Consider the following 27,431-nt stretch of genomic DNA (forward strand, 5'->3'; position numbering starts at 1 on the left):
ATGGCAAACTCGTAAAATCGCCCATCTGTGACGCTTTCTGCAACTCTTGTCATGTGGAGGGCAATTTGGCGCATGACGCTGGCGTTGAACGGAGCTTTGACGCCTCGACTCATTTCATATGAAATGCGCTTTACAATGATGAAAGAACATTATTGAAACTCAAAATTATTATTTGTCTATTTTTGTGGTCTTTTCTGATAAAAGCCATGCTCAGCATTTTAAATAGGCTACTGTATGAAAATGATACCGTAGATCTGATTTGTGTTAATAAATCTTATACTGTAGTCAGTAGATTTGTAGCCATGCAAGTTTTAATAAAGGAGAAGTTAGGGCATTATTGAAACTCACTATTATTAGACTATTATTGTTGTCTTTTTGGATGAAACATAATGCTCAGACTGAAGGCTATAATGGACTATAGATCTGCTTTGTTCATTTAATGCTTAAACATTATAAAGTCTCTTTGTAGATTTCGGTCATGAACAACTCAAAATGATTCACTGACTCACTCATAGCACATAAGATGCTCATTTGTCGCCACCTAGTGACATTTCCAGAAGCAGTCGCTGAACTAATCAGTTAATAAATTTGAAAAGATTTGTGAAACAGAAGCAAGCCTCACCAAAATACTCTTTATTTTGCAGCTTATTCTGCACAATTGTAAACTTTAATAAACATGAATCATTAAAATAGCTGGAATTGGTGCTTTTAGCGTATTCTTTAAAAAAACTATCCCTAGAAAGTGGTGGCGTAGTGGCTAAAGCACAGGGCTGTTAATCAGAAGGTCATATGTTCTAACCCCACTACCACCACCATTGTGTCCTTGAGCAAGGCACTTAACTCCAGGTTGTTCCGGGGGGATTGTCCCTGTAATAATTGCATTGTAAGTCGCTTTGGATAAAAGCGTCTGCAAAATGCATAAATGTAAATGTAGAAAATAATTTCTTGGACCAGTGATAGTATTACCTTTTTCACCCATCATGAGTTTGCATCCCTGTAATTTGTTGTACTATTGCAAGAACAAATAAAAAAATTAGAAAAGAAGCTAATTTGTTGATTTACCCTCTTAGCGCTCTTGCCACCTGTGACCTCACACAGCGTAGCCTACCTATGTGATTTTTTTTTTGCATAGCCGAATTTCAAACATTACAAGTAAACACATTACTAAGACAGACAGACAACATGGACAAGTTCTTGAAAAGGAAAAATATTGACAACGGTTTGTCTATGTGGGATAGTGGTGTGCCGTAGAATTTTTTAGTCATAAAAAGTGTGCTGTGCCAGAAAAAAGGTTAGGAAACACTGGATTAGACATTGGCTAATCATAGACATTTTTATTTGCATAGCATGAGATTTGGATGCACATGCGAGTCATTTACTTTTGCCACATAGAGTAAAAGATACATTTTGGGATTTAAGGATCTATATCGAGATCATTTGAATGAAGATCACGATACATCGGAAAATCGATAATTTTACCCAGGCCTAGGTCCAACACTTTCAAAGACCAAAAATCTCATGATGGCAGCATAAATGTAAACCATATGACTCCAGTGGTTTAATCCATGTCTTCTGAAGCAATCCAGTTAGTTTTTGGGTGAGAACAGACCAAAATATAACTTTTCACAAAACATCTTGACATCAGCAGTCTCCTTGGTGATCATGATTTCAAGCTCAATTACACTTCCTTCTCAGTGCATGCATCAAAAATCCAATCACATCATTTGTGTTCAGCAGTAGAAAGAAAAACATCTGGTATGGTATGGTATTTTTGGATGAACTATTCCTTTAATGATATTTTAAATAATATTTAGCCCTTGGTACACATCTTTGGTTTTTTGTTGATGAAAGTGTACTTGATCCTTACTAATGGTGCAGTGGGGGTACTGACGGCAAAAAAGCAGGGATGCTCCGATCAATCGGCCACCGATTGGTAACGGCCGATATTCACATCCGCTCATGTTGAAAAAGATGTGGGGCTCTGTTAAGACATCAGCAGCACTGTCATGGCATCACTGAGTGTGGGAATACTTGCATAGTGTTTTAACTTAAGGTGACAAACTTGATTCAGCAGTTAAGAACGATGCAGTGAGAGAGGTATGGCATAGTGTAATTTAAGACAACAAACTTGATTCAGCAGTTAAGCAAAAGCTAGGCAAATTGATATTACTTTGAAGAGGAAAACTCAATTAATAGTGACAGTGTGCACTGTGCAGAAAGCTTGCATATAGCCAATTATGACAGGGAACCTGATAAAAATTTTAATGATTGGTATCGGGATCGGTATTGGCCGATCAGGTGACAAAAAGAACAGTGATCGGGATTCGGCTGAAAAAATCCTGATCGGAAAAAAAGTTAGTAAACTCTGGTTTAATCCAGGTCTTCTGAAGAAATGTGATACGTTTCGGTGAGAATCAGACCAAAATTTTTATCCTTATTCACAAAAAATCTTGGCGTTAATGGGAGAATCTCGTTCACACATTCCCACAACATATCCACATAACAGAAGTCATGCCTTTTATGAACACCCTGTTAGGTGTGTTAAGATTATTCTACAGTGGTCAGCAGGTACATACAGTAACTTGATAGCTTTCGCTTTCTGTGTTTTCCCTCGTGTTGATTTGGTGAAAGGTCAAATTACAGAATGGCATTTTTTGATTGACAGCACCTTAGGTCTTATGTTATCAGAGCTAAAAAATTACTGGTTGTAAGTGGGACTCTTCCAATGAAGGAAACAACATAACTCCATGTCTGACATCGGCACGTTAGACATGGAGTTAAGTCAACATGAAATCAAAATTTACCCTACTTATTGTACTAATGCACATTAACTGTCTTATTGTGTACAATTTATCCATGCATATTTGCTATTTTATAAAAACAAATTATGAACTCGTAATCTTTAATCAAAATGTCATAACTTTCTCTTACGTTGAAATGAGTGACTCTTCTCTGCTGACGAATGCAAGGTTAAGCTAAGTTTTTAGTCAGTTTTAACCCCACCCCACACAAACCTGCCGTCAAAGCATCTTATGCCGAGATGAAGAGGTGTATTTTTTAGTGGTCAACCGATATGGGTTTTTTTAATGGCTGATGCCGATATCCAGACAGCAGGGTGGCCGTTATGTCGATACAGTGCCGTTATGTCGCACAATTTAATATAGTAAATAACAAACATAAAATTTCTAAAAAAAATTATAATAAGCTCAGATTTAGCACTCTATTTACTCAATTTCACACAAAACACAAAACAATTATATTGTATTTTAAATAGTAGTTAGCAGTTTCTTCAGATTTCTGTTTATTTATAAAATTTTTGTAATTTATTTGCACATGAAGAAATTGTTAATATATTAGGAAGAAGAAAATAACAGTACACACAGTAGTCCAGCAACCATGGATGGCATGTCCACTTTAGCAATCGCATTTACTCAAAAAAATATTGAATCAAACCAATTGTACATACAGTGAATGCATAGTGAATAAGACATTTACTTATAGCATACGTGAAGCGCTTTTACCTTAGGGCTGCATCCAATAACATAGGCAGCTGACTGTTAATGGCTTAACTGACATCTGTTTTGAATGAATGGAACTCTTAAGGAAACTGGTCTCCGAACAGTTTGAAAAAAACTTTATTTACATCGTACCTCTGTATACAGTCACTGGAGGCAGCATTTTCCTGGTTTCGGATGCAGCCTTGAAAGCACTTGTGTGGATCCAGCACAAGCCTCAATCTCCTGACATTTTAAAACTGCCTGGATCGCCTGCTTGGAGCATCATGATTTGTGAATCAGAGGAACTTTTGATCCTGATCCTGATGTTTTTATTCTGGTTGATGGAATATGCATTTCAGAGGAAGATATTGTCGATTTCTGTGAGGTTTGTAAAATGACATTTTAAACTAGATATCTCATATTTGTAAAAGGCAAATTATAGAAGTTTTTTTTATCATTAGCCTTTCATCATTACCAAGACACCACTGTTGGGCCCTTGAGCAAGGCCCTTGAACCTATCTGCTCCAGGGGCGCCGTATCATGGCTGACCCTGCACTCTGACCCCAGCTTAGCTGGGATATGTGAAAAATAAATAATTTCACCATGTATATGCAGAAATGTATGTATAATGTGTGACAATTGGTCAAATTAAATTAAAATTAAATTAAATTAAATTAGAAAAGTTACAGTGAACTATTGAGGATAGAATGTTAGAATACATGCTTCAGAGGTAAAAAAACGAATGCTCCACAGGATGCTGGATCTGTTCAAGTTGTGTGAGGTTAGTTTATTACATCTGTTTAAATGAGATACGAACATATTTGTAGACAGTATATGATATTAGTTTTATTAATATTTGCCTTTTACCTGGTATGCCAAAGTGATGGCATCCACGATCCAGTGGGCAGTCCTCTGTTTGGAGACAGCCTTCCATTTCTGCTGTCCCCCAAAACAGACAAAGAGCTGCTTGGAGCATCTAAAGCTCTGCGTGCGGTCCAAGTAGATACGCAAAGTGCATACCAGACACAGCAACGGCAAGGCTGTGTCTGCCTCCTCCCGGGGCAGTGCTTGCAGGTTCACCACCTGATCACTGAAAGGGATAGTGGGAACCTTGGTCACATAGCCCGGCCGGGGTCTCAGGATCACATGAGAGTATGCCGGACTGAACTGTAGGCACGTATCGCTGACAGAGAATGCATGCAGGTCCCCAACCCTCTTGATAGGAGGGCCGTCTTCGATGAGAGGACCTTTAGCTCGACTTACTCCAAAGGCTCAATCGGGGTTCTCTGTTGGCCTAGCAGGAACACAGAGATATCCCACGAGGGAACAATGCACTGGCCTAGGAGGATTCCACCTCCTAGCATCTCAGAAACCTGATGATCAGGTCGTGCTTCCCCAAGGACTTACCATCCATCGCATTGTGGTGTGCCGCTATTGCGGCCATATACACCTTCAAGGTGGAGGGGGACAGCCGCCCCTCCAATCTCTCCTGCAGGAAGGAAAGCACTGACCCGACTGTACATCTCTGTGTGTCTTCACCTCAGGAAGAACACATGTTGTGAACAGACGCCACTTCAAGGCATACAGCTGCCTCATAGAGGGAGCCCTGGCCTGAGAGATAGTGTCTATCACCACCGGTAGTAGCCTACTTAGGTTGCCAAATCATGCCCCATTCCTGAGAAAGGAGGTCCTTCCTCACGATAATTCGCAAGGGAGGGGCTGTCGCGAGGAGCATGAGCTCCGAGAAGCAAGTCTGGGTGGGCCAGTATGGCGCTTACAACACGACCTGTTCTTCGTCCTCCCTGACCTTGCACAAAGTCTGTGCAAGCAGGCTCACTGGGGGAAACGCATACTTGCGCAGACCCCAGGACGACAGATCGGCATGATGGCCACGTGATGCATTCCGCAGTGCCATGCCCATCTCAGGACTCAAGTCTGAAGCCAGTGCTGAAGCGGTCTCATATGCATCAACCAGAGCGGCGTAACTGCCGCCGAGGGTGCCTTATGCCCCAGGAGCCTCTGAAATAGTTTCAGTGTGACTGCTGTTCTTCCCCTGAATGACTTCAGGCAGTTTGTGAGGCGTGCTATCATAGCGACCGAGTCTGACTCCATCTGAAAAAAAAGAGATTCTCTGCACCAGGGAGAGCTTGCTCTTTACCCAGTTGACCTGAAGCCCCAATAGGCTGAGGTGTCCGAGCACCAGGTCCCTGTGCGCACTCTATAGATCTGCAGAGTGAGCTAGAATCAGCCAGTTGTCGAGATAATTGAGGATATGGACACCCACTTCTCTTAGCGGGGCAATGGCTGCTTCTGCGACTTTCGTAAAGATGTGAAGCGAAAGGACAGACCGAAGGGGAGGACCTTGTACTGAAATGCCCAGCCCTCGAAAGCAAATCGGAGGAACGGCCTGTGTCGAGTCAAAACCGAGACATGAAAGTATGGTCTACCACTGCAAACCAATCTTGATGCCGGACACATGACAGAATGAGCTTTTGTGTTAGCATCTTGAACGGGAGTCCAAGTCCAAGATTGGCCGCAACTCACTGCCTTTCTTTGGTACGATGAAGTAGGGGCTGTAGAACCCCTTCTTCATCTTGGCTGGAGGGACAGGCTCTATCGCAACAACGGGACAATCACATTTGATGTACCTGTGGATGGGGCCCTGCGGCGGGGCAGAGCAGGTGTTAGGGCAATTACCTCCCTCCACATACCCACCATAGCACCGGTCAGCGATGAGGGATGAAGCTAAGCATCCTCATGGCCTGTCACAACTGCCTGAGCATGGGTGTGTTTGTGTCACAGCTGGATGCGCAAAGGCAGGGAATGTTCGATGTACGGCGGTCGTGACTATGAAGCCTTCCTGTGGTTCTTGGTGCTGGACCGTGGGACAGGGGGAATCAGCTTCCTGCGGGGGGCTCTATGCTGGGGCTGAGCAGTTGGCTCGGGCTGTGGCGGAGACAGTGTTGTGGCGCAGGAAGATGCCCTCTGCTGCGAGCAGACGCAGCAGAATCTTGAACCACGCCATGGCAAGATATGCTGGATAGCCCAGGAACCAGTCATCAAGCCGCTGGGGCTCAGGGCAGGGTGGAGTGTTCCACTCAAGGCAAGCATTTCTGCCAGCTCCGCGTCAGCCTCAGACTGGGCGACCACACTCGAAAATGGGAGCCCAGCCGAGTCCTCCATGTCTGACTATAACAGCCTGCTCTCTCATACTGCGATCGAGAGCACATCCTCCTCCCGAGCCCAGAATGAGACATTAAATGCCACTCCCTGGACATACGGGTGTAAATGTAGCCAGCTTGCAACCACTCACTCATTGTTCTTTGGAGCCGAGCGGTGTCGATGAAATCCACTGCTTGGAGGCTTTCCTTCTTCAGAGGGAAAGCCACTCCCCAACCCAGTCCTTCTGCCTACGGGCACAAGGCCACAACGGTTAGTGCTGGGGCCGATTTTGGGACCCCAATGGGAGCGGTTCCGCCAGGTGAACCCCCATGGACCTCCCATTCCCCAGTATGCTTGTTTTCCCCGGTCGAGTTATGGGATGAGACAGCCTCACCCAAGAGCAAAAGGGCTTACTCTTTTAGAGGAAATATACTTTTTTGTATAAACTTTTAAATGTTGGAAAAGGGGGAGAACTTGCTGCAATGCACCGTATATCCAACAGTGTACAACGCTTTGTTGAGGTGAATGGAACAGCAGTGGATTTCATTGACACCGCTCGGCTCCGAAGAACAATGAGTGAGTGGTTGCAAGCCAGCTACATTTATACCCGTATGTCCAGGGAGTGGCATGCAAATTCCACTCGCTCCCAAGCATGACCCCAAGTTTCACCACATCGACACAACTTAGAGTGAGTGACAGAAAGGGAACTTTCCTGCACTTACAGTCTGCGTGTACTGTGCTGATGACAGAATTTGCGTATGTGCATGCACGCTGTGTGCGGGACTCACAGGTATGCAGAAAATCGAAGTATACTTTTGCCTTTACCTTATTTACAGGCTCCAAAAATTTAAGATTATGGGTGGGGTTTGGGCCTCGTCCTCCTGCCAGGAACAATTCAGTGTTCCATCCTGCAATGGTTGAAACTTCATGGATTTGACTATGGTACTGATGCCAAGGTTTTGCCAATGGGGCATGATTTGGCAGTTTTAGCAGTTTTACAAAACCCAGCCAGATAAAATGGGATAAAGAGTACAGACAGGAGAGGTGGTGGTGGTGGGGGGATAAGTTGATGTGTGTGTGTGCATGTGAGTGAGTGTGTGCGTGTGAGTGAGTGTGTGTGTGTGTGTGTGCATGTGAGTGAGGGTGTGAGTGAGTGTGTGTGTGTGTGTCTGTTTGGTGGGTGTGGGTCTGTGGGGGTGGGGGGGATTGATATGGGGCTATAGAAAGAATGAAAGGCTTCATTGTTGTGCGGTGGCCCGGGGACAGATGCAACGTGATGGCCTACATACACTAGCTTCGGTGAGCTTGGTATCTCTACCTCCAAACCAAACTGCAATCTGTTACAGGTTATACAAGATTCGCATTTAAATTAATAATTCTTGAGTTTCAATTTAAATGACATATTGGAACATATATAGAATGATTTCTGACAAACAGCAATTATCATTCTCAGGGCAACAACTTACAGTTTTATTCAAAGGAACACATGCTTTTTCCTCCTCTTGAATGTTTTATCTTTGAGAGAGAAATAAATATACATGAATAGAAGTCTACAAAGATTTTTATCTTTGTGTGTTTTCATTTCTTTTAATTAATGAAAACAATCCTGTGTAACTGTTCTGTTGCATTGCATTCAGCCTGTGCACACAGCAGGGTTTCTCCTTCTCTTGCTCCTTTTCTTCTTCTCACACTCTCTTTCACTTCTCTGGAGTATTTCTGTCAGAGTGTTTACCCATTACTCAAGACTAGTACCCCCATATCACCATGACAACCCCCCCAACTCTACAGAAACACGTCTCGTGTTTGCACCAAACACTTTTGGCGAAACTCCACCTACACAAACTTTCACCTTCGCTCACTGGCATGTCCCTGCACAAACACACACAAACATGCACCCTATGTAAACTCCATTATGTTTTTTTTATTTTTTTTGTGATTAAAAAGTGCCTCTGGACTTGAGAAAGAGATGGAGAGAGATTGTTGTTCTACTTAGGGGAGACTGTTCATAACTCTCAAGGAGCTGATCCTGTCACTTCTCCTCTTCTTGTCTTTCCCTCCATTGCCTGATCTGTACTCCCTTTCCCATTTCCTCTCATTTCTACTTTATCTCAAGCCATTTGTCTGGGCTGAGATCTGTGTGTGTGAGTGTGTGTGTGTATATGTGTGTGTGTGTGTGTGTGTGTGTGTAAGAGAGAGGCTAAGAGAGAATGCATTTGATCAGGTGAATCTTTATCGTCCAATAATGTTCATCAGCTCAGGCCAACATTTCAGGTTTGTACTTGCCCTGTCAATGTTTTCACTCACCCCACCACAAAATTATACATTTTATTTTTGCTACATATTTGTATATATCAGTAAGAATTATATTTATATAATTTATGAAATGTTACAAGTGACTGCAAATAGTTGCTGGAAATTATACAGCTATAATGTAATTAATTTTAATGTAAGCTATAATGTAACTCTGTATGTGTTTTGATAACTCACATCAAGTCAAGTGGTTTTTATTGTCGTTCAACCATATACAGTTAGTACAGTACACAGTGAAAGGAGACAACATTCCTCCAGGACCATGGTGCTACACAAAACAACATAGGACAAACACAGAACCACATGAGACTACACAGACTAAATAACATACCTATATAAAGTGCACATGCAAATGTGTGCAAAAATTATGGGACATTACAATAAATTACTAAACATTAACAGGACAATGGGCACAGTGAGAGACAGTGCAGCGCTGAACAGTACACAGTAGTGCAAAAAGATGACCGTTTCTAAAAATGCCATAACATAACATACTATGAGATAGTGTTCTATGCACATAGCAGTTATTGAGGTAGCAGCCAGGTATAAAGTGACAATAATTAAAGTGCAACTCAGGACACGTGTGTGTCAGTCCAGTCTCTGAGTATTGAGGAGTCTCATGGCTTCGGGGAAGAAGCTGTTACAAAGTCTTGCCGCGAGGGCCCGAATGCTTTGGTACCTTTTGCCAGACGGCAGGAGGGTGAAGAGTTTGTGTGAGGGGTGTCTGGGGTCATCCACAATGCTGGTTGCTTTGTGGATGCAGTGTTTTTTTGTAAATGTCTTTGATGGAGGGAAGAGAGACCCCGATGATCTTCTCAGCTGTCCTCACTATCCTCTGCAGGGCTTTGCGGTCCGAAACGGTGCAAGTCCCAAACCAGGCAGTGATGCAGTTGCTCAGGATGCTCTTAATTGTCCCTCGATAGAATGTAGTGAGGATGGGGGTGGGAGATGTGCTTTCCTCAGCCTTCGAAGAAAGTAGAGACGCTGCTGGGCTTTCTTGGCAATAGAGCTGTGTTGAGGGACCAGGTGAGGTTCTCCGCCAGGTGAACACCAAGGAATTTGGTGCTCTTGACGATCTCCACAGAAGAGCCATCGATGTTCAGTGGAGAGCGGTCACTCTGTGCTCTCCTAAAGTCAACAACCATCTCTTTTGTTTTGTCCACATTCAGAGAAAAGTTGTTGGCTCTACACCAGTCCGTTAGCTGCTGCACCTCCTCCCTGTATGTTGACTCGTTGTTCTTGCTGATGAGACCCACCACGGTCGTGTCATCGGCGAACTTAATGATGTGGTTCGAGCTGTGCATTGCTGCACAGTCGTGAGTCAGCAGAGTGAACAGCAGTGGACAACTGAGGTCTCCCAGGCATTCGAACGTGTGAGTCCTTTTTATCTAGGTGGGTGACGGCCAGATGGAGGGTGGTGGCAATGGCATTGTCTGTTGAACGGTTTGGACGATACGCAAACTGCAGTGGGTGTAGTGAGGGGGGCAGCTGTGTCTTAATGTGCCTCATGACGAGCCTCTCAAAGCACTTCATTATGATGGGTGTGAGTGCGACAGGACGGTAGTTGTTGAGGCAGGACACTGAAGACTTCTTTGGCATGGCACATCTGGAAGGGAGGCATCTTTGTCAACTGATGTTGTCCTGTAGTTGGGGATGGCCTGGATGCCCTGCCACATGTGCCGCGTGTCGCCACTGTCCTGGAAGTGACTGTGGATTCTCTGGGCGTGTGCACGCTTTGCCTCTCTGATGGCCCGGGAAAGATGGGCCTTGCTGTTCTTAGGGCAGCCTTGTCGCCTGCTCTGAAGGTGGAGTCTCGGGTCCTCAGCAGCACACACATCCACAGTCATATATACTTTTCTGTTGGGAGCGTGTGGTGATGGTCTTGGAGAAGGTGACATCATCAATGCACTTGCTGATGTAGCTGGTCAATGATGCTGTGTATTCCTCCAAGTTGGTAGAGTCGCCATATGTTGCAGCTTCCCTGAACATGTGCCAGTCAGTACACTCAAAACAGTCAAGAGCAGAGATGGCTCCTGCTGGCCAGGTTTTCACCTGTTTCTGGAGCAGTTTTGTGCATCTGACGAGCGGTCTGTATGCTGGAATTAGCATAACAGAGATGTGGTCTGAGTAGCCGAGGTGGGGGCGGGGCTCCGCCCGGTATGCGCCAGGGATGTTTGTGTAAACAAGATCAAGCGTGTTCACCCCTCTCATTGCAAATTCCACATACTGATGGAATTTAGGGAGCACTGTCTTGAGATTTGCATGGTTGAAATCTCCGGCGACAATAAACAGTCCATCAGGGTGAGCGTTCTCCAGTTCGCTTATAGACCCATACAGTACACAGAGCGCTTCCTCATCATTAGTGCTGGGGGGAATGTAAACTCTGGTTATAATAACAGTGGTGAATTCCCGTGGTAAATAAAAAGGTCTGCATCTAACAGTCACAAGCTCCACCAGCGATGAGCATTAACTAGAGACTAGCATAGAGTTATTGCACCATTCCGTGTTGATGTAAACACACAAGCCACCACCACGAGTCTTACAGCACAGAGCTGCATTTCTGTCGGCACGAAACGAGGCGAGCCCGTCTAGCTGAATGGCGGCGTCCGGAGCTCTGTCGCTGAGCCACGTCTCCGTGAAAACAGTTTATTGTCCAGGGAGCAAACATTTGAGAACAGGATAGATGGGAGAGCCAGCCGGTTAGGGTTTGTTTTTAGCCTAGCATGGACCCCCGACCTCTTGCCGCCCTTTCGCTTCCTCGCACACTGCTTACGACGTCCCCTCCCCCGGGCACCAGCATCAGGCGACGCCGAGGACTGGAGGCCTGGTCTCCGCAGCAAGCCGAGTTCGTGTAGCAACTCCTGCAGATCATCATGCAGCTTGGTTGTTGCATGAATCTTATATTTTAACAGTGTCTGGCGATGGTAGACACGAACACCGGTTGCTCTGTTGTCCATGTGCTGTAAAAATCGGGCTAAGTGACAAAAATTGCACCATGTGACGTGCTAATTCAACTATTATTGAAAAAATATATGGCTGAAATGACACAGAATGAAACTGAATGAAATCTTGTAACTCATGCCTGCATGCTTTGGGGAGAGAGTCATTGTTGTATTTGCATGTGTAAGTACTTCTTATGAACAATTATTATATTTTGTTTGTTTGGAGATATTTTGGATACTTGGAGACATTTTTGGACATTAGGAAAAATTATATTTGTAATGCTATAACTTTTGATTGCTTATCAGCACAAAAATGAACTCGGTTACAGATGACATAATTGGGAATAAGTACGTTTTTTGGCTGATTATTTGCCTTTGCAATAAATCTTTTCCTTCAATGACATTCTGCAGTGTGACTGCTACCATGATAGCCAGATCAGATAAAACACCCAGTCAATGGTGTCAATCGCGATGACTGGAACCAAAGTCTTGGCTACAATGTGTATATTATAGTTGAAAGTTTGCCATGGCTTTTATCCAAGATCTCACCTGGATCATATCTTACAGTCTGACAAGTAACAATCGTAAAAGAGCATAAAAATCATACAGTGTCCAGTGCACCCTGTTTAGGACACAGTGATGCAGCACTGGTCTGAAAGGGCAAATGACTGTTTTGTCATATGAGGCAGATATGAAGAAATACATATAATGGTCAAATAAAACTGGTATAATCAATATTTTTAAGATTTCATAGGAGCTTGATATAACAAAGACGTGCCCTTAATTTTTAAAGCCATAATCCTTAATATTTAATACTCAACTCAAATTAAATATGAATGCACATATGACATGGACATTGTTGTTGGCATTGTTGTTCAAACATAAGCACATATATGCACACACTCTTGTATGTCTCTTTCAGGGAACAGATGGTGCCCTCATACTGGCCTTGTTTTCGGAGTTGTCCTTCTGTGTGAACACATGCCCTTAAAGAACACACACCCAAACACTTTACTCCATTAAACAGAGGGAACTAAGCCATTTTATATGAATACACTTAAACATACCCTTGTACACTCAAACAAGCAACTGTGCACACACCTGTTACTGTTCTGTTTTTAATTCATTCACTGGTGGGGCTATAATAAAGTGACAATTTATTTTTAGGCCTAAACTAGTGGTGGACCGATAAAGATTTTTTATACACGTACAAGCACACACATCCATGCACATCAGTAGGTTACAGGGATATTCAAAGTCAGCAATCTTTCTATTATTTTCTTTTACACTCACATGATACACACTCTTCAACACATGTACTCGTCTCTAATGGCCTACGTTGTTGTTGCTAGTGACATGGGTACCCTTGGGAGTTCCTGTCAGCACACAACTCATCTACTCAGTCAAGCAAATGCCCTTATCAACATCTTCGTCAAGTCTGGGTGATGTGTGCATGCATGCTGTAGCTACAGTATAGTTGTAAAATTTTGTTTCATTTACATGTTTTGCACTGTATGACAAAGATGTGTGAGTGTGCATGTATATGTGGATGTGTGCAATACATATATAAAGGATGACTTGTTGAAATCAACTTGATGGAGAAAACTGCTTCATGCGTCATGCAACATATGCTTTTGTTTTCTTGCTCATTCTCTCTCTCTTTTAAAATTTTTAAATGCACTCCACCTTTCAAGCATACACAGACACACACTGTTTCTAAACTCCACATGAAATATAAAAGCATTTTGGAGCACCAGCAAATAGCCCAGTAAAGGTTATTAAATCATGCCCATGGGGTGGTGCAAGATAAACTGATTGGCCCACATCCCACTCCCAGCAGGTCACTATGGTGACTCCACTTCCAAGAAATTAGTTTGGAAGTCCATTCAGTGTTCTCTCTTTCCCTCCCTCTCCATTGCTCTCTCTCACTCACTTCCTCTTGTACACACACACTATCAAAATGACACACATTCTCCACTGGTCTGAAGTCAAGCGGAAATCCCAATCAAGTAGACGAGCTTGAGGCACTAACTCACTCTCTGCATCACAATTTCAAGGTCGTTCCCAGTGGTTATGGAAGTAATTATCACAACCCTTGGGCCAAAGGTGAAATTCCACAAAGAGAAGGAAAGGTTAAAATTAAAGTTAAAGCTTTTTCATTGTTTTGTGAAAAAAAGACGCCAGATGTTTTACATATTTTTATTAAGTGGCCGATACTGTTACTTCCTTGACACACTGACCAAAAAACTCTAACTTGAATCCAAAAATTCAAATTCTTAAAGAATGTAAAAGTGGAAATTTATAATAAAAACAGGACTTAAATATTGATCTGTTTCTCACCCACACTTTACATATCACTTCTAAAGACATATTGTTTATTGAACCACTGGAGTTTTATGGATTACTTTTATGCTGCCTTCGTGTGATTTTTGGAGCTTCAAAGTTCTGGCCATCAGTCACTTGCATTGTATGGACCTAGAGAGCTAAAATACTCTTCTAAAAATGTTTGTTTGTTTCCAGCAGAAGGAAGTCTGGGATGGCATGAGGGTGAGAAAATTATGAGAGAATTCTTATTTTTGGGTGAACAAGCATTACTAAGTGTAATTGTGTGGATGAATTTTGAACTAGAATGCACTTTAGACTTTCTGTAGACTTTCTTGAAATGCTTGTCTGAAAGTATTCAAGAGTTTCAAGGTTTGTTATCTGTAGTTGCAGCACTGCTGGGTATTTGGATATAGCATTAAATCTTATTTTCAGAGTTATTTTCAGTTATTTTCTGCTTGGAAAGTGTTTTGGTCAAATGGCTAAAATTGATGTGGTCATGATTTGTACAGATTCACACAGACCAGCAGCTCTTTGACATATATTATTTTAACATCTTCTAAAAGTTATTCCTTAATTTAATCTATTTCAATGATCTAGAAAAAAAATGAAATATAAATTTGATTAGTATGTTGTAATCTTTAATCATAGTCTTAATCTTATTTGACTTTTGCATATAAGCTATAATTTCTAAAATAAGGGAATTAGGTTTATGGACTATTGAGTTGCTGAATAATTGCATTTGAGGATTTTCTTAATGTCATTTGTAGTTTTATTTTCATGTTTTGGCATCTTAAATCACTAAAGTTGCAAAGCAAGAGGCATTGAGAGATCTGTAAGGCATGTCATTAAGTGGTAAGTGAGGGGGGTGGTGGGCTTTGTCAACTTTTAAACCACTATGCAGATGTTTCTTAATGAAATGGAAATTAGAAATAAAACCAAGACAAGATTATAGCAGATGGCTGGATTCAGATCTTAATCCTGAATGAAATTTAAAGTTTAACCCTTTGTTAATTGTTTTGTTTTTTGGAATACCAACTGCAATGCTTTTTTTTCCTCTAAAATGTTTATGTGCACAGAACATTCGCCATAGCAAATCTTAAATAATTGAATGCACTTTGCAGAAGAGCAATGAAAGATTCCAATTGCATTCTTAAACAAATTACAGACTCCTGAAATTAATGTTGACACAAAACGTAAATAATAAAAAAATAGATGTTTTTGTTCAATTTTGACATCTTGGCTTTTTGACAAGTTTTGTGCATTGCAGCATATTTAAGTGAGTTCATGGGAAAAACTTTAAAGTAGTAGCACAGAGTGTTCAGTCATAAATGCAGTAATGTGTGCATACTTAAAGAGATACTAGTACATGTCCTTAAGGCATTAAGCCAAGAATTGGCACACCCTCCTAGCTGTTAGACTTGTAGAGGCATTTGAGTCAGCTTTTGTCTTGTGTTTCTAATTCATCTAAAGATAATAAAGTATTGCTCACAGCTCACATAATTTCCTACAATACAACTCTTCAAGCCTACATGGCAGACTCTCCATCTGCAAGGTTTTGAAACACATGGCCAGTCAGGAAAGCTTCATCCACTTTAAGGAGACTCCACACCCTGAATTTATGTATATCAGTACCGACAACAATGACGTGCTTGGATACACTTTAGCATTCATAACATGCTGTGTTACTTGTATTCTAGACCTTGAGCCTTATTAAGGGCAAACTGGCTTCAGAAATACATACTACTACTCATATTAGTAATGCACTATGCAGCATTTCTGTATTCATGTAAGACCTGGATAGCAGTATGAAAAAATGTACAGGGCTTCCAAAACCCGGGCTTCCAAATGGACCCGGAAGTGGTGGGGCAGAGCATTTGTTTGTAAACAGTAAATTCATCTAAATACAAGGAAGACAAGATCGATTACAATTCATTACTATCCCAGCTCAATATGCAGAGATAACTATAAGTAAGCAATGCGTAGGTTGAATCCCCAAACATTTTAAATACTGTGGCACTATAAAAACATTGTTCTCTTTTTTGGGCATCTCAACCAGCCTGACACAGCAATATTTCACAATATTACACATTTCATCTTTAAGTTGGGTTAGGCAAGTGATTTTGGCTCTTTAATTGGTCTTGGAAGAAGTATTTTCATGCATTTCAATGACTTCATGCATTTCCTTCTTGCAGTATGAGTTCAAGGCAAAGAGTGTCAAGAAGAAGAAAGTGAGCATAGTGATCTCAGTGGATGGAGTCAGAGTGTTGCTGCGCAAGAAACCCAAGGTATGTGAGACGCCATCAACCCTACACCTCTGACATGAAACACTTACTTTATGTGAATTTAATTATTCTTTATGAATGTTGCAGTCCTAACTAGTTAGAAGTTTATACTTTTCTCTTGGTGCACAATAACGGCAGTTTCACTTATCCTCCATGAGCGTTTTCGTTTCGCCGCCCATATTAACAGATGACACCCATCACATTGCAAGCATGAATTGCGAGGTGAATCGTCCCAGACGCAGCAGTGAGCGGATAGTTTTGGCACTGAGCCTATTTTTGCCGGGCGACTAACGCTGAACTCGGTATTGGAAAAGACGTAAATACAAATAAACAATATATAAACTGAACCAACTATACACTACAATTTATAGGTCTGCATATTGACCAACCTTTTTGGAAATTTCAGTCTTTCCCAATTCAAGTAGATATAAACTGTACATTTATGTCAATGGTTTACAAAGAAAACAGATGCCCAGCCTGCCTGAGAGCATTCCAAAGATGACTGCTGAGTAGACTGACTTGCCTTGACCAAGTGTGCTGATAAACAAGTGCATGTGACTGCCGGCCGTTGCCATAGGAACCTAGAAAAGAGACGTAGCCAATGTGAAATCCCAAACGCAATGCGTTGCTCACACTTCGTTCACGCCCAGTTCACAGAGTATGTAAGAATCTGCTTTTAACTTTTTATGAAGATCTCTGACCTTTGCTCTCTTTTGACCTCTAGATGAAAGAGTGGACGTGGAATGAGAGCAAGATGATGGTTATGCTCGACCCCATATACAGGTGAGACAAAGCTGTCACTTTCTACTTGTTCATGTAACACACAACCATAACTCCCCTGCTGCAAAGAGCAGCATCAATTTAATTTCCATGCTGGTCCAAAATGGTTTATTCTGGTTAATACTGGTTTGGTGCTGGTATAGCTAGTGGACCAACATAGCCAGCAAAACTTAGTTTGTGAAACTAGTCAACCAACATGGTCTTTATGATGAAGATGGTTGACCAAGGAAGTCTTGCTGGTTAAGGTAGTTAAGAAACCTGGTGGCATCCCTTGGTGAAGACCAGAATCAAAAATACGACATATACTGGTATATCATGAGTGATTCAATTGTTTTACTGGGTTAAATGACCAGAAATATCCATTGATGAAGTGTCTTGTATGAGGGGCAAAATGCCCTAAGTAAAGAAACTTGCAAATATTCCTAAATACATTTCAACACCATATAATGTCTTTCAACATAATGTATTGATAAAGGATGTCGATTTAATACATTAATTCATTATGATTACTGAATAGTGTGTTGTTGTTTTTTTTTACACAATTAATTATGTCTCCAGACAATTACAAGGAATGTTCACCTTTATGTTTTTACAAGTCTTAATCAGCAGAGGGCAGTAAGCGCAATACCACCTTAACCCTCTGGGGCCTGATGGTGTTTTGGGCCCTGGAGAAGTTTTGACATGCCTTGACATTTATGATTTTTTCAGTTGCTTAAAAACATATTAATGGCTAATGTCTGATAACACTGTATTCAGCACAAACTGGGCTACAATAATATGTGAGCAACATGTGTGTACATGTTTGTATTTTTGAGAAAATAACGTTTATGCATGTTTTTTTAAAAAACAAACATTTTAAGTCATTGAAATAAAGCCATATAACACATACTAAACATTTTTCCACAAGCCTTTTGAGAACTGGATTTTGTAGCCTAGAGTTTTTACTCTCTACTTATAGTCTCTAATGATGTCTTACACTTATCTGTATGCCCCAAAATGATGGAACATTTTAAGTTGTTTCTTCTGTAATGACGAAAAAATCCAGCAGGATGCACCAGCGTTATTCATAATTTATTTTATTTTTTTACTTGTAAATTATTATGATAAAAAGTCATGACATTGATAGGGTAAAGGAACACACTTTAAATTCACTGTTGAATATTTGTTTTTATTAAATAATTCCAAGTAACACACTGACAAAAGCATTACAAGATTTTATCATGAACCTTTGAAATGCAAAGCGCAACAGCAAAATTATAATTTTTTTAATATTTAGAAAACAAACAAACATGGCTCCGACAACTGGATAGTTGTACAAATGCTTAGAACTGTCAAATGTATAGAAAGGAAAACATATGTCTCACAGATCGAAAAATCATAATATTTATATACACACTTCTTCAGATACTGTAAATATACCGATAACCTAAAACATCATGAACACTCAAATGTGAAGCGAATAACGTTGATCATCTCCTAACAAGGCCACATGTCAAGGTCTGGGTAGATTTGATTGTTAAATGAACAATCAGTTCTTGTAGCCAATGTGTTGAATGCAGGAGAAATGGGCAGGAGTGAAGACCTGATCGACTCTGACAAGGACCAAATTGTTATGGCCTGTTGACTGGGGCAGAGCATCAAGGCATGGGGTGCTCCCTTTCAGCAGTGGTGAGTACATACCAACAGTGGTTCGAGAAGGGACCAACCACAAACCAGTGATGAATGAAGGCCATCCCATCTGGTCCAAACCGACAGGTCTACTGTGGCACAAGTCACAGAAACTTTTGATGGTTACGGGAGGAATTTGTCACAGCACACAGTGCATCACACCCAGCTGCGTATGGGGCTGTGTAGCTGGAGACTGGTCAGAGTGCCCATGATGACCCTTGTCCACTGTCGAAAGCATCTACAATGGGCATGCAAGTGCTGGAACTGGACCTTGGAGAAGTGGAAGAAGGTTATCTGGTCTGATAAGTACCATTTTCTTTTACATGAATTAAGTGAATTAAGTGTGTGCCATTTACCTGGGGAAGTGATTGCACCAGGATGCACTGTGGGAAAACAACATGTCAGTGGAGGGAGTGTGATGCTCTGGGCAATGTTTTTCTGGGAAAACCTGGGTCCGGCCATTCATATGGATGTCACTTTGACACGTGCCCCCTACCAAACATAGTTGCAGACCAGGCACACCCCTTCATGGCAATGGTATTCCTGATGGCAGGAAAATGCGCCCTGGCACACTGCACACATTGTTCGGGAATGGTTTGAAGAACATGATGAAAAGTTCTAGGTGTTACCGTGGCCTCCAAATTCCCCAGATCTCAATCCGATTGACCATCTGTGGGATGGCTCCACCTCGCAACTTACAGGACTTGAAGGATCTGCTAGCTAATGTCTCGGTGCCAGATACCACAGAACACCTTTAGGGGTCGTGTAGAGTCCATGCCTTGGTGGGTCGGAGCTGTTTTGATGGCACACGAAGGACCAGCAGCATACTAGGCAGGTGGTCTTAATGTTTTGGCTCATCAGTGTATAGCACCATTAGGCAGAACATTGCTACTTAAATAGAGACTACTTATTTTAATACTAAAATCCTCTTTGAAACAATGATAGCAAAAGATTAGCTAAGTAACTTACTTTTATGAATGCAAAACATCCCCTAATAAACTATTCAGCTGTAATGTGAAATTTAATATGAAACTGAAAATTAGCGGTCGACCGATAATATGTTAAGCAGACACTGATAACTGAGGTGGGAAAACAGGCCGATAGCCGATTAATCGGCCGATACTTTTTAAAATTTGATATAAAAAATGTCACTCAATTTAGTGTTGAACTTTAGTAAGTATCACTTTCAGTGGCGATACTTTAATAAATTTCTCACACACTGGTATCTTCTTCAAAGCATTTGCCATCTGAAATTAAAGAAAATATTATTTAAAATATTACAGGTCAAATGTGTTTGTTGTTCAGCAGTAACATAAAACACTGCCTTACAAAGCCAAATAGCGCCTGTATGCTTCATTACTATTAACAATGTTTATTTATTTATTTTTTGTCATATGAAATCTTTGAATTATGTAAAACAAAGGGAGAGAGAAAAAGGGGTAGAAATAAAATAAATTAAAGTCTTGTCTTTTTAAATGTAATTTTAGAATGTCATTGTATATTATGTATATCCATGTTCACAATGAACACATTGAACGGTAGATAATATATATCAGTGTGCACATTGCTGGGCGGATTACATGTGAATTACAAATTACATGACAAAAATTGCAATCAGTAATGTAATCTCAGATATTACATTTTGTGTAATCTAATCCGATTACTTTTGGATTACTTTCAACCAAATTTTATATCATATAAATATAAAATATATAATTTTATTATATGTGACATGCTTTTGAGTAGGGACAATATTCTAAAAGAGCAGAATATTTTCAAATATCACTGATCCACCGAGTCACACCAGGAACAGTTGTATCAAGTTTTATGTCAAGTTTCATGCAGCAGATTGATGGGCTTTGTTCCATATTGCGGCACATTTTGCAGTTGAACTATTGTGCACCCCGCAGGCAGGGGCCCAGGAACCAATCATCAAGTTCAGGGCAGGGTAGAGAGTTCCACTCCAGCCCCCGGGCAAGCATGGCCATCATCTCCGTGTCGGGCCGCAAAGGGGCGACCTCACCCGAAGGTGAGAGCCCTGTCGAGTCCTTGATGTCAGACTAAACCAGCCCGCTCTCCGATGCTGCAATCGAGAGCTCATCTGCTTCGTGAGCCCCGAATGAGATCTCGAACTCACCCTGAGATGAGCCGGTGGTCTCATCGCAGAACTCAACTGGGGCAAACGAGCATCCTGGGGAATGGGAGGTCCGTGGGCATCCGGCAGAGCAGCTCCCATTGGAATCCCCAAATCGCCCCCAGTGCTAACCGAAGCATATCCATGGGTTGAAGGACCAGGGCGGGGAGCCGCTGGGGTGGCTTTCCTTCATCAGAGGGTTGCCATGGTCATGTTCTCGCAGTGAGAACACGACCCGTCTATGAACACTGTCTCCACGTGGGCAGTGCCCAATCATGTGAGGCAGCGATCGTGGCCGTCGGAAGCAGAGAGATAACGACTGCAACCAGGAATTATACACAAACGGAAAGGCATCTTTTAAAAGACGCTCTCCATGAGTGCCACTCTTTTAGAAGGAAATATACTATTTTAGAGGAAGAACATACTCTATTAGACTGCTGAAGCACCAAGAGACATTCTCTGCACTCCACGGATGCACAAGGGGGAGAAGCCGCTGTAATGTGCCATAAATCCAACAGCTTTTTGTAGAGGTGAATGGATCGGTGGAGGAATTCAGCTCGCTGAACACAATCGCTCTGCTCCGAAGAACAAATCTGAATGAGTGGTTGTGAGCCAGCTCCTTTTATGTCCGTATATCCGGGGGAGTGCATGCAAATTCCACTCGACAATTCCCATTGGCCTTTTTTCAAAGATCTGAAGTGTTTTGGGCTCCCAAGGGCGACCCCTAGTGTCACTACATCGATACAACATCAAGTGAGTGACAGATAGGGAACATTGTTTTAACCATTCAAACAGCTGATGTTTGCTCTAATGTTATCCTCTCTTTAACTTGTTGGCAATGAAGTTCTCCAGTGCAGCGATTAGTTATAAACAAATTAATTGTCAAACCACCAATGGTTGTCCTAAATGACTGATGAATGATTGTCTCAACCGGCATGATTTTTACTCTGGCACAAATTCCAGTCCGCTGTGATTGGTCAAAAGTATATGTAGCATGGACTGTTGGTAGTAGACAGCTATGGAGCTTGCACCATTGTGGGCTAAGCCGAAGTGCGCATCATGTTCGCAAAGTAAGGGTTCGTGAGCACCCTTCTGATTACTTAAATATCAAATGGGACACCCTATGGTCTTGTGGAATTCGCAGACATTCGCAAATGAAAGTCACATGTCCAGATCAACTGTGCCATTTGGGACAGGGCCTAAGTCTAACTCAGACAGATTGAAGAGTTAATTTGCAAAATGGATTGCTGTGGACTGTAGGCCATTGTTATGCTTATGTTCAGTTATCTGAAATAAACAATTGAATATGTTCTAAAGCCACTTTTTGTATTGCCTAATTAATGTTTTATCCATCAGCCAAAAAACATATACTGTATTTTAATTATCTGAATTATTCTTTTTAAAGTTACTTTAAATATAATGTAATTATTTGATTGTTTATTAAATTATTTTATTTGGATGCCTTTCTCTGCAAATATTGATATTTCTTATTACAGTCATTGTGATAAATTTTATTAATTAATCAGCACATCATGTAATTAATTTAATAAAAAAATGAATTGATTGACAGCCTTTACATTAAGGTTTAGACTGTTTTTCAATACACATATCATGCATTTTTTGTTTTATAGGACTTAAACACTATTTTCTTCTGTCTTTTGCTTTTATTCCTCTTCTCTTTTGCCTTTGTTTCCTCTCAGGATCTTCTATGTATCTCATGATTCTCAGGATCTGAAGATTTTCAGCTACATTGCTCGTGATGGATCAAGCAACTTGTTCAGATGCAATGTGTTCAAGTCCAAAAAGAAGGTAGAGCAGTAGCCTCTCACCTCTCTGTCTCTCCAGACCAGTGATTAATATCATGTGACCCTTGAGCAAGTGATGACATTTGTAGAGGGCCTTAACCTTCATACTATTCAACCATTAGTCTCCTCTTCTGTTCTCACTCTGCTCTTTGTTCATGTTTACAATTTAGATACAAAGCCCCTATAGTCAAGTCAAGTCATTTTTATTTTTATAGCACCTTTCACAACACACATCATTTCAAAACAGCTTTACAGAAGATCAGGCATTAACCCTCTGGGGTCTGAGGGTGTTTTGGACCCTGGAGAAGTTTTGACATGCCTTGACATTTGTGCTTTTTTCAGTTGCTTAAAAACATATTAATGGCAAATGTCTGATAATACTGTATTCAGCAAAAAACTGAGCTACAATAATATGTGAGCAACATGTATGTACATATTTGTATTTTTGAGAAAATAAAGTTTATGCATGGTTTTTGAAAAAACTAAAATTTTAAGTAATTTAAATAAGGCCATATAACACATACTAAACATTTGTCCACAAGCCTGGATCTTGTAGCCTAGAGTTTTTACTACAAAATGATGTGAAAACCATCCTGATCAATATAGTAATTTAACTTTTGTAAGACACTTTTAGTGTTAGAAAGGTCATATGCGAGGAGGTGTGAATTAACATGAATATTGATGTGTTTCACACCTGAGGAGACAAAGATCCCTCCCCTGGGCCTATCACTGAGGAATGTGATCACTTAATGATCAAAATCAAGTTTTAAGTTAAAAGAAGTAATCTGACTATACATTTTGTTTACTTAAAGACTTTACTTAATTTTAGACCTACACTACCATTTAAAAGAAGTCTCTTCTGCTCACTGAGACTGCATTTATTTGATCCAAAATACAGTAAAAACATGTGATATTGTAAACTCTTTTTACAATTTAAAAGAACTGTTTTCTGTTTGAATATATTGTAAAATGCAATTTGGGATCAAAGCTGAATTCCCAGCATCATTACTTTTTCATACTGCAGTCTTCAGTGTCACATGATCCTTCAGAAATCATTATAATATGCTGATTTTCTAATATGGGCATATTTAAAGTGCATTTTACTCATTTAACCTGAACACATATTTGCAAGCTTTGTTGATGATAATGAGGCAGCATAAACACTAGTTAAACTTTCATATTATTTTTGTATCATATTACATATCATATTTATATCATACAGCACACAATTTAAATACTTGCTTTAGCCAAAACAGCTTTTAAATGTAACTAAAAAGTTTCCTCGCTTGTGTATCGTGCGATCTTCCAAATGCACAGAAATGTTAATGAACTTGACATTTTTAAGGCATAGTCGGGGCGTGTACCATTTGCATTGATGGTCTCAGCACATTTGCGTATGAATAGCGCTCTCTGCCCGTGGGTGTGATCACATTAGGGATAATTAGCTGAGCCAGGAGAAACTGTACATCACTTTATTTCATACAGATTACATTGCAGGAGAATATTTGTTTTAAATTTGAATTGTTTTATTTAAAAGTAGACATTTTAAGCTTTCTTTAGTCACATGTGTCATGTTTGTGTGATAAGTATTCGCAGAGTTTCAGTTAATTTTTGTGTTTCAGAAATATGCTCGCGCACACAGAGATTGCTGAAAGCTCACCCTTTATATTTTCTTTATTTTACAAAAGCACAAGGTTTTGTTGTTATTGTGAGGGTACACAAATAAAAGTCTAAATAAATATACCTATTATAGTCTCTAATGATGTCTTACACTTATCTGTATGCCCCAAAATGGCAGAGTATTTTAAGTTGTTTCTGCTGTAATGACGGAAAAATCCAGCAGGACCAGCCGGCGCATCTGTCGACCCCAGAGGGTTAACAGAAGATAAAACTGTAATATCTATAATGTCTTAGTCATCATTGTGTAATTAGATAAAATACGATTTTGCATTGTATTTAAAAATAAGTAATTAAATAATAATTGTATTTATAACCCCAGTGAGCAAGCCGAAGGTGACTGTTGCAAGGAACATAAAACTCCATAAGATGTTGGTTAATGGAGAAAAATAACCTTGGGAGAAACCAGACTCACTGTGGGAGCCAGTTCCCTCTGGCTAACATCATGAATACAATGCCAATAGTACTTATGTATAGTGCAATTCATGGTTTAAAATAATTAAACTAAGTAACTGTTAAGGGCCAGTGCTTAAACAAAACAAAAATTTTGTATGAACTGTAAGATTAATGACCAATGTCTTTGAAGTCCATCCTGGATTAACTGCAGATATTCACATAGATGCAATTGTCCTGGTTAGTTGGCTGATGAAGGGTTTTGTTGGCAATTAATTTATAGTTTATTTATTCCATTTCAAGAGTGTAGTCCATCATTAGGCCGAGGTGATGCAGGCAGAGATCAGTGAGGTGCATCACAGTTCAACCAGCCGGTAATTTCGGTGAGGTTCATCCTAAATCCAAGGTTCAGGCTGTGGCATATGAAGTATCCCATGTCTTATGATTGGAGCTGGCATCAGTTCATCCTCTGAAGTCCATCATAATAGACTGAAGTGATGTTTGGCTGGCACCGGCTGCTATTAGTCATCATCACTCAGCGACACATAGAAGTGGAGTCCAACACGAAGCAGGAATGGAGCTGGATCCAGCCGGTTCTGGTGACCTCAGAATAGGAGTCCCGAGGTTGAGACAGGGAAACAAATAAAATAATATTAGTATAGGTTCCATTAAATTTATTGCAGATTTATAGATCGTGATCAATGTTTCTGGTTATGGCAGACCTAACTAAAGCAGCCTAATTGTGAGTTGAAGGATAAATTAGGTATATGCCTGGCTAAATAGATGAGTCTTTAGTCTAGAATTAGTGTTGTCACGGTACCAAAATTTCAGTATTCGGTACCGATACCAGTGAAAATCCACGGTTCTCGGTACCAAACCAAAGTTTAATTTAGACTAAATTTACAAGAAAAAAATCCATGGTTCTCGGTACCAAAGCAAAACACAAAAACATGCTAAATGAACAACACACTATTTTTATTAATAAAGGTAAACAATGCCATTCTTTATACTTATTTAAAATTGTGTTTCAAGTTTTTCCACAACTAATAAATGAAAATAAATTACACACATAAAAAACACAACAATAAGCCATGACTGAATAAACATTCAGTGTTATATTTATAAACTTAAACATTTTTATAAATTAAACAAAATATGCCATGACTGAACAACAATTTATAAACTAAAATATTATTGTAAAAAAAGCACAAAAAAAAACAATGGCATAATTTAAGTATATCAAGCCAAGGATTGTAAACGTTTGAGTAATTAAATAACTAGATACAAGTTTCTAATCTATGCTTAAAGTTTCACCCAAAACAATACTGGCCTACAGTTACATTTATTCCTTAAGTTACTTTCTTTGCCATTTCCAGATTTTCTGAAAGAAACACTAACATATCAGCATGTTCCTGACTCAGTCTTGAGCGTCTTGGGCTAACAATATACCCTGCAGTACTGAACACTCTTTCAGATGAACAGCTTGATGCAGCAATGCACAGATACTTCCTGCCAAACTGTGATAGTTGAGGTAGTGTACCCATATTTGTTTTCCACCAGGAAAGTGGATCATCCTCAGCACTGACCTCAGGCATCTGACCGTACACCAAGAATTCACCGTTTAACTCGTCACTTGCAGAAAGATGTGCTTGACTTGAGGATGTTGGTTCTCCTTTTTCTTTCTTTTCCCCTTGTATGGAGGAAAGCAGATGCTTCAGGTCATTTTTGGATTTTTTTGATGGCCTGACTTCTTGACTTGACTCTCCTCCAGACACCCGAGATGCACTTCCTTCATTGCCCATTTTCCTCACCTCATCCAGGAGACTTTGCTTCACATCATCAACCATCATCAACAAATGCATACAGGTCATTTAAAAAAACCTCTGGTGTGTCATTTAGAAAAAAAACCTTCATGTCCTCCTGTTTTTTTTTTTAACCCTAATAAAATGTATAGTAGCATTAAATAGTTAATAAAGAAGCTTAATTCTAACACTCATTATATTTGCGTTAGCTGCACCACGTAATGTTATGCTAATGATTTACTACACGGCTAACATTGTGTTTATTTCAATCCGACATTCAAATTAAAATATGGTATATAACTCAAAACAGAACCTCTAAATTTGAAATTAATTTGAAACTTACCTGCTTGAACTCTTTCATTAGATCCGGGTGTCGGTCTTTAAGGTGTTTTATCAAGTTTGATGTGTTTCCTGCTTTTGAGAGAAAACTTCGATGACATCGTTTGCAAGTGATCTATGATGTTCCCCTCGTTATCAGCCGCAAATCCGAAATATTTCCACACATGGCTCTTTCCTCCTTTCTTATCAACAAGAGCAGTCACCACAGCAGCGCCGGCGGTCGCCATGTCTCAGCGCTTTCATGAGGAAAGCGCTGAGTTTTTTTTTAGTACCGACTTGGTACCGAAGTACCGAATATTTTGACAACACTATCTA

At 40.5% G+C, this 27,431-nt stretch overlaps 1 protein-coding gene across 2 annotated transcripts in view; it reads left to right on the forward strand.

Annotated features, from left to right (window-relative positions):
- si:dkey-34e4.1 (carboxyl-terminal PDZ ligand of neuronal nitric oxide synthase protein) overlaps positions 1-27,431 on the forward strand; it is an 82,044-nt gene that overhangs the window by 18,111 nt on the left and 36,502 nt on the right. For both annotated transcript variants that reach the window (XM_052094755.1, XM_052094763.1), the window contains exons 3-5: positions 16,429-16,521; positions 17,243-17,301; positions 22,801-22,909. In XM_052094755.1, the coding sequence (XP_051950715.1) occupies positions 16,429-16,521; positions 17,243-17,301; positions 22,801-22,909 (261 nt within the window). The remainder of the gene's footprint in view (positions 1-16,428; positions 16,522-17,242; positions 17,302-22,800; positions 22,910-27,431) is intronic.

The sequence above is a fragment of the Xyrauchen texanus genome, chromosome 3, assembly GCF_025860055.1.
Source record: "Xyrauchen texanus isolate HMW12.3.18 chromosome 3, RBS_HiC_50CHRs, whole genome shotgun sequence".
NCBI lineage: Eukaryota > Metazoa > Chordata > Actinopteri > Cypriniformes > Catostomidae > Xyrauchen > Xyrauchen texanus.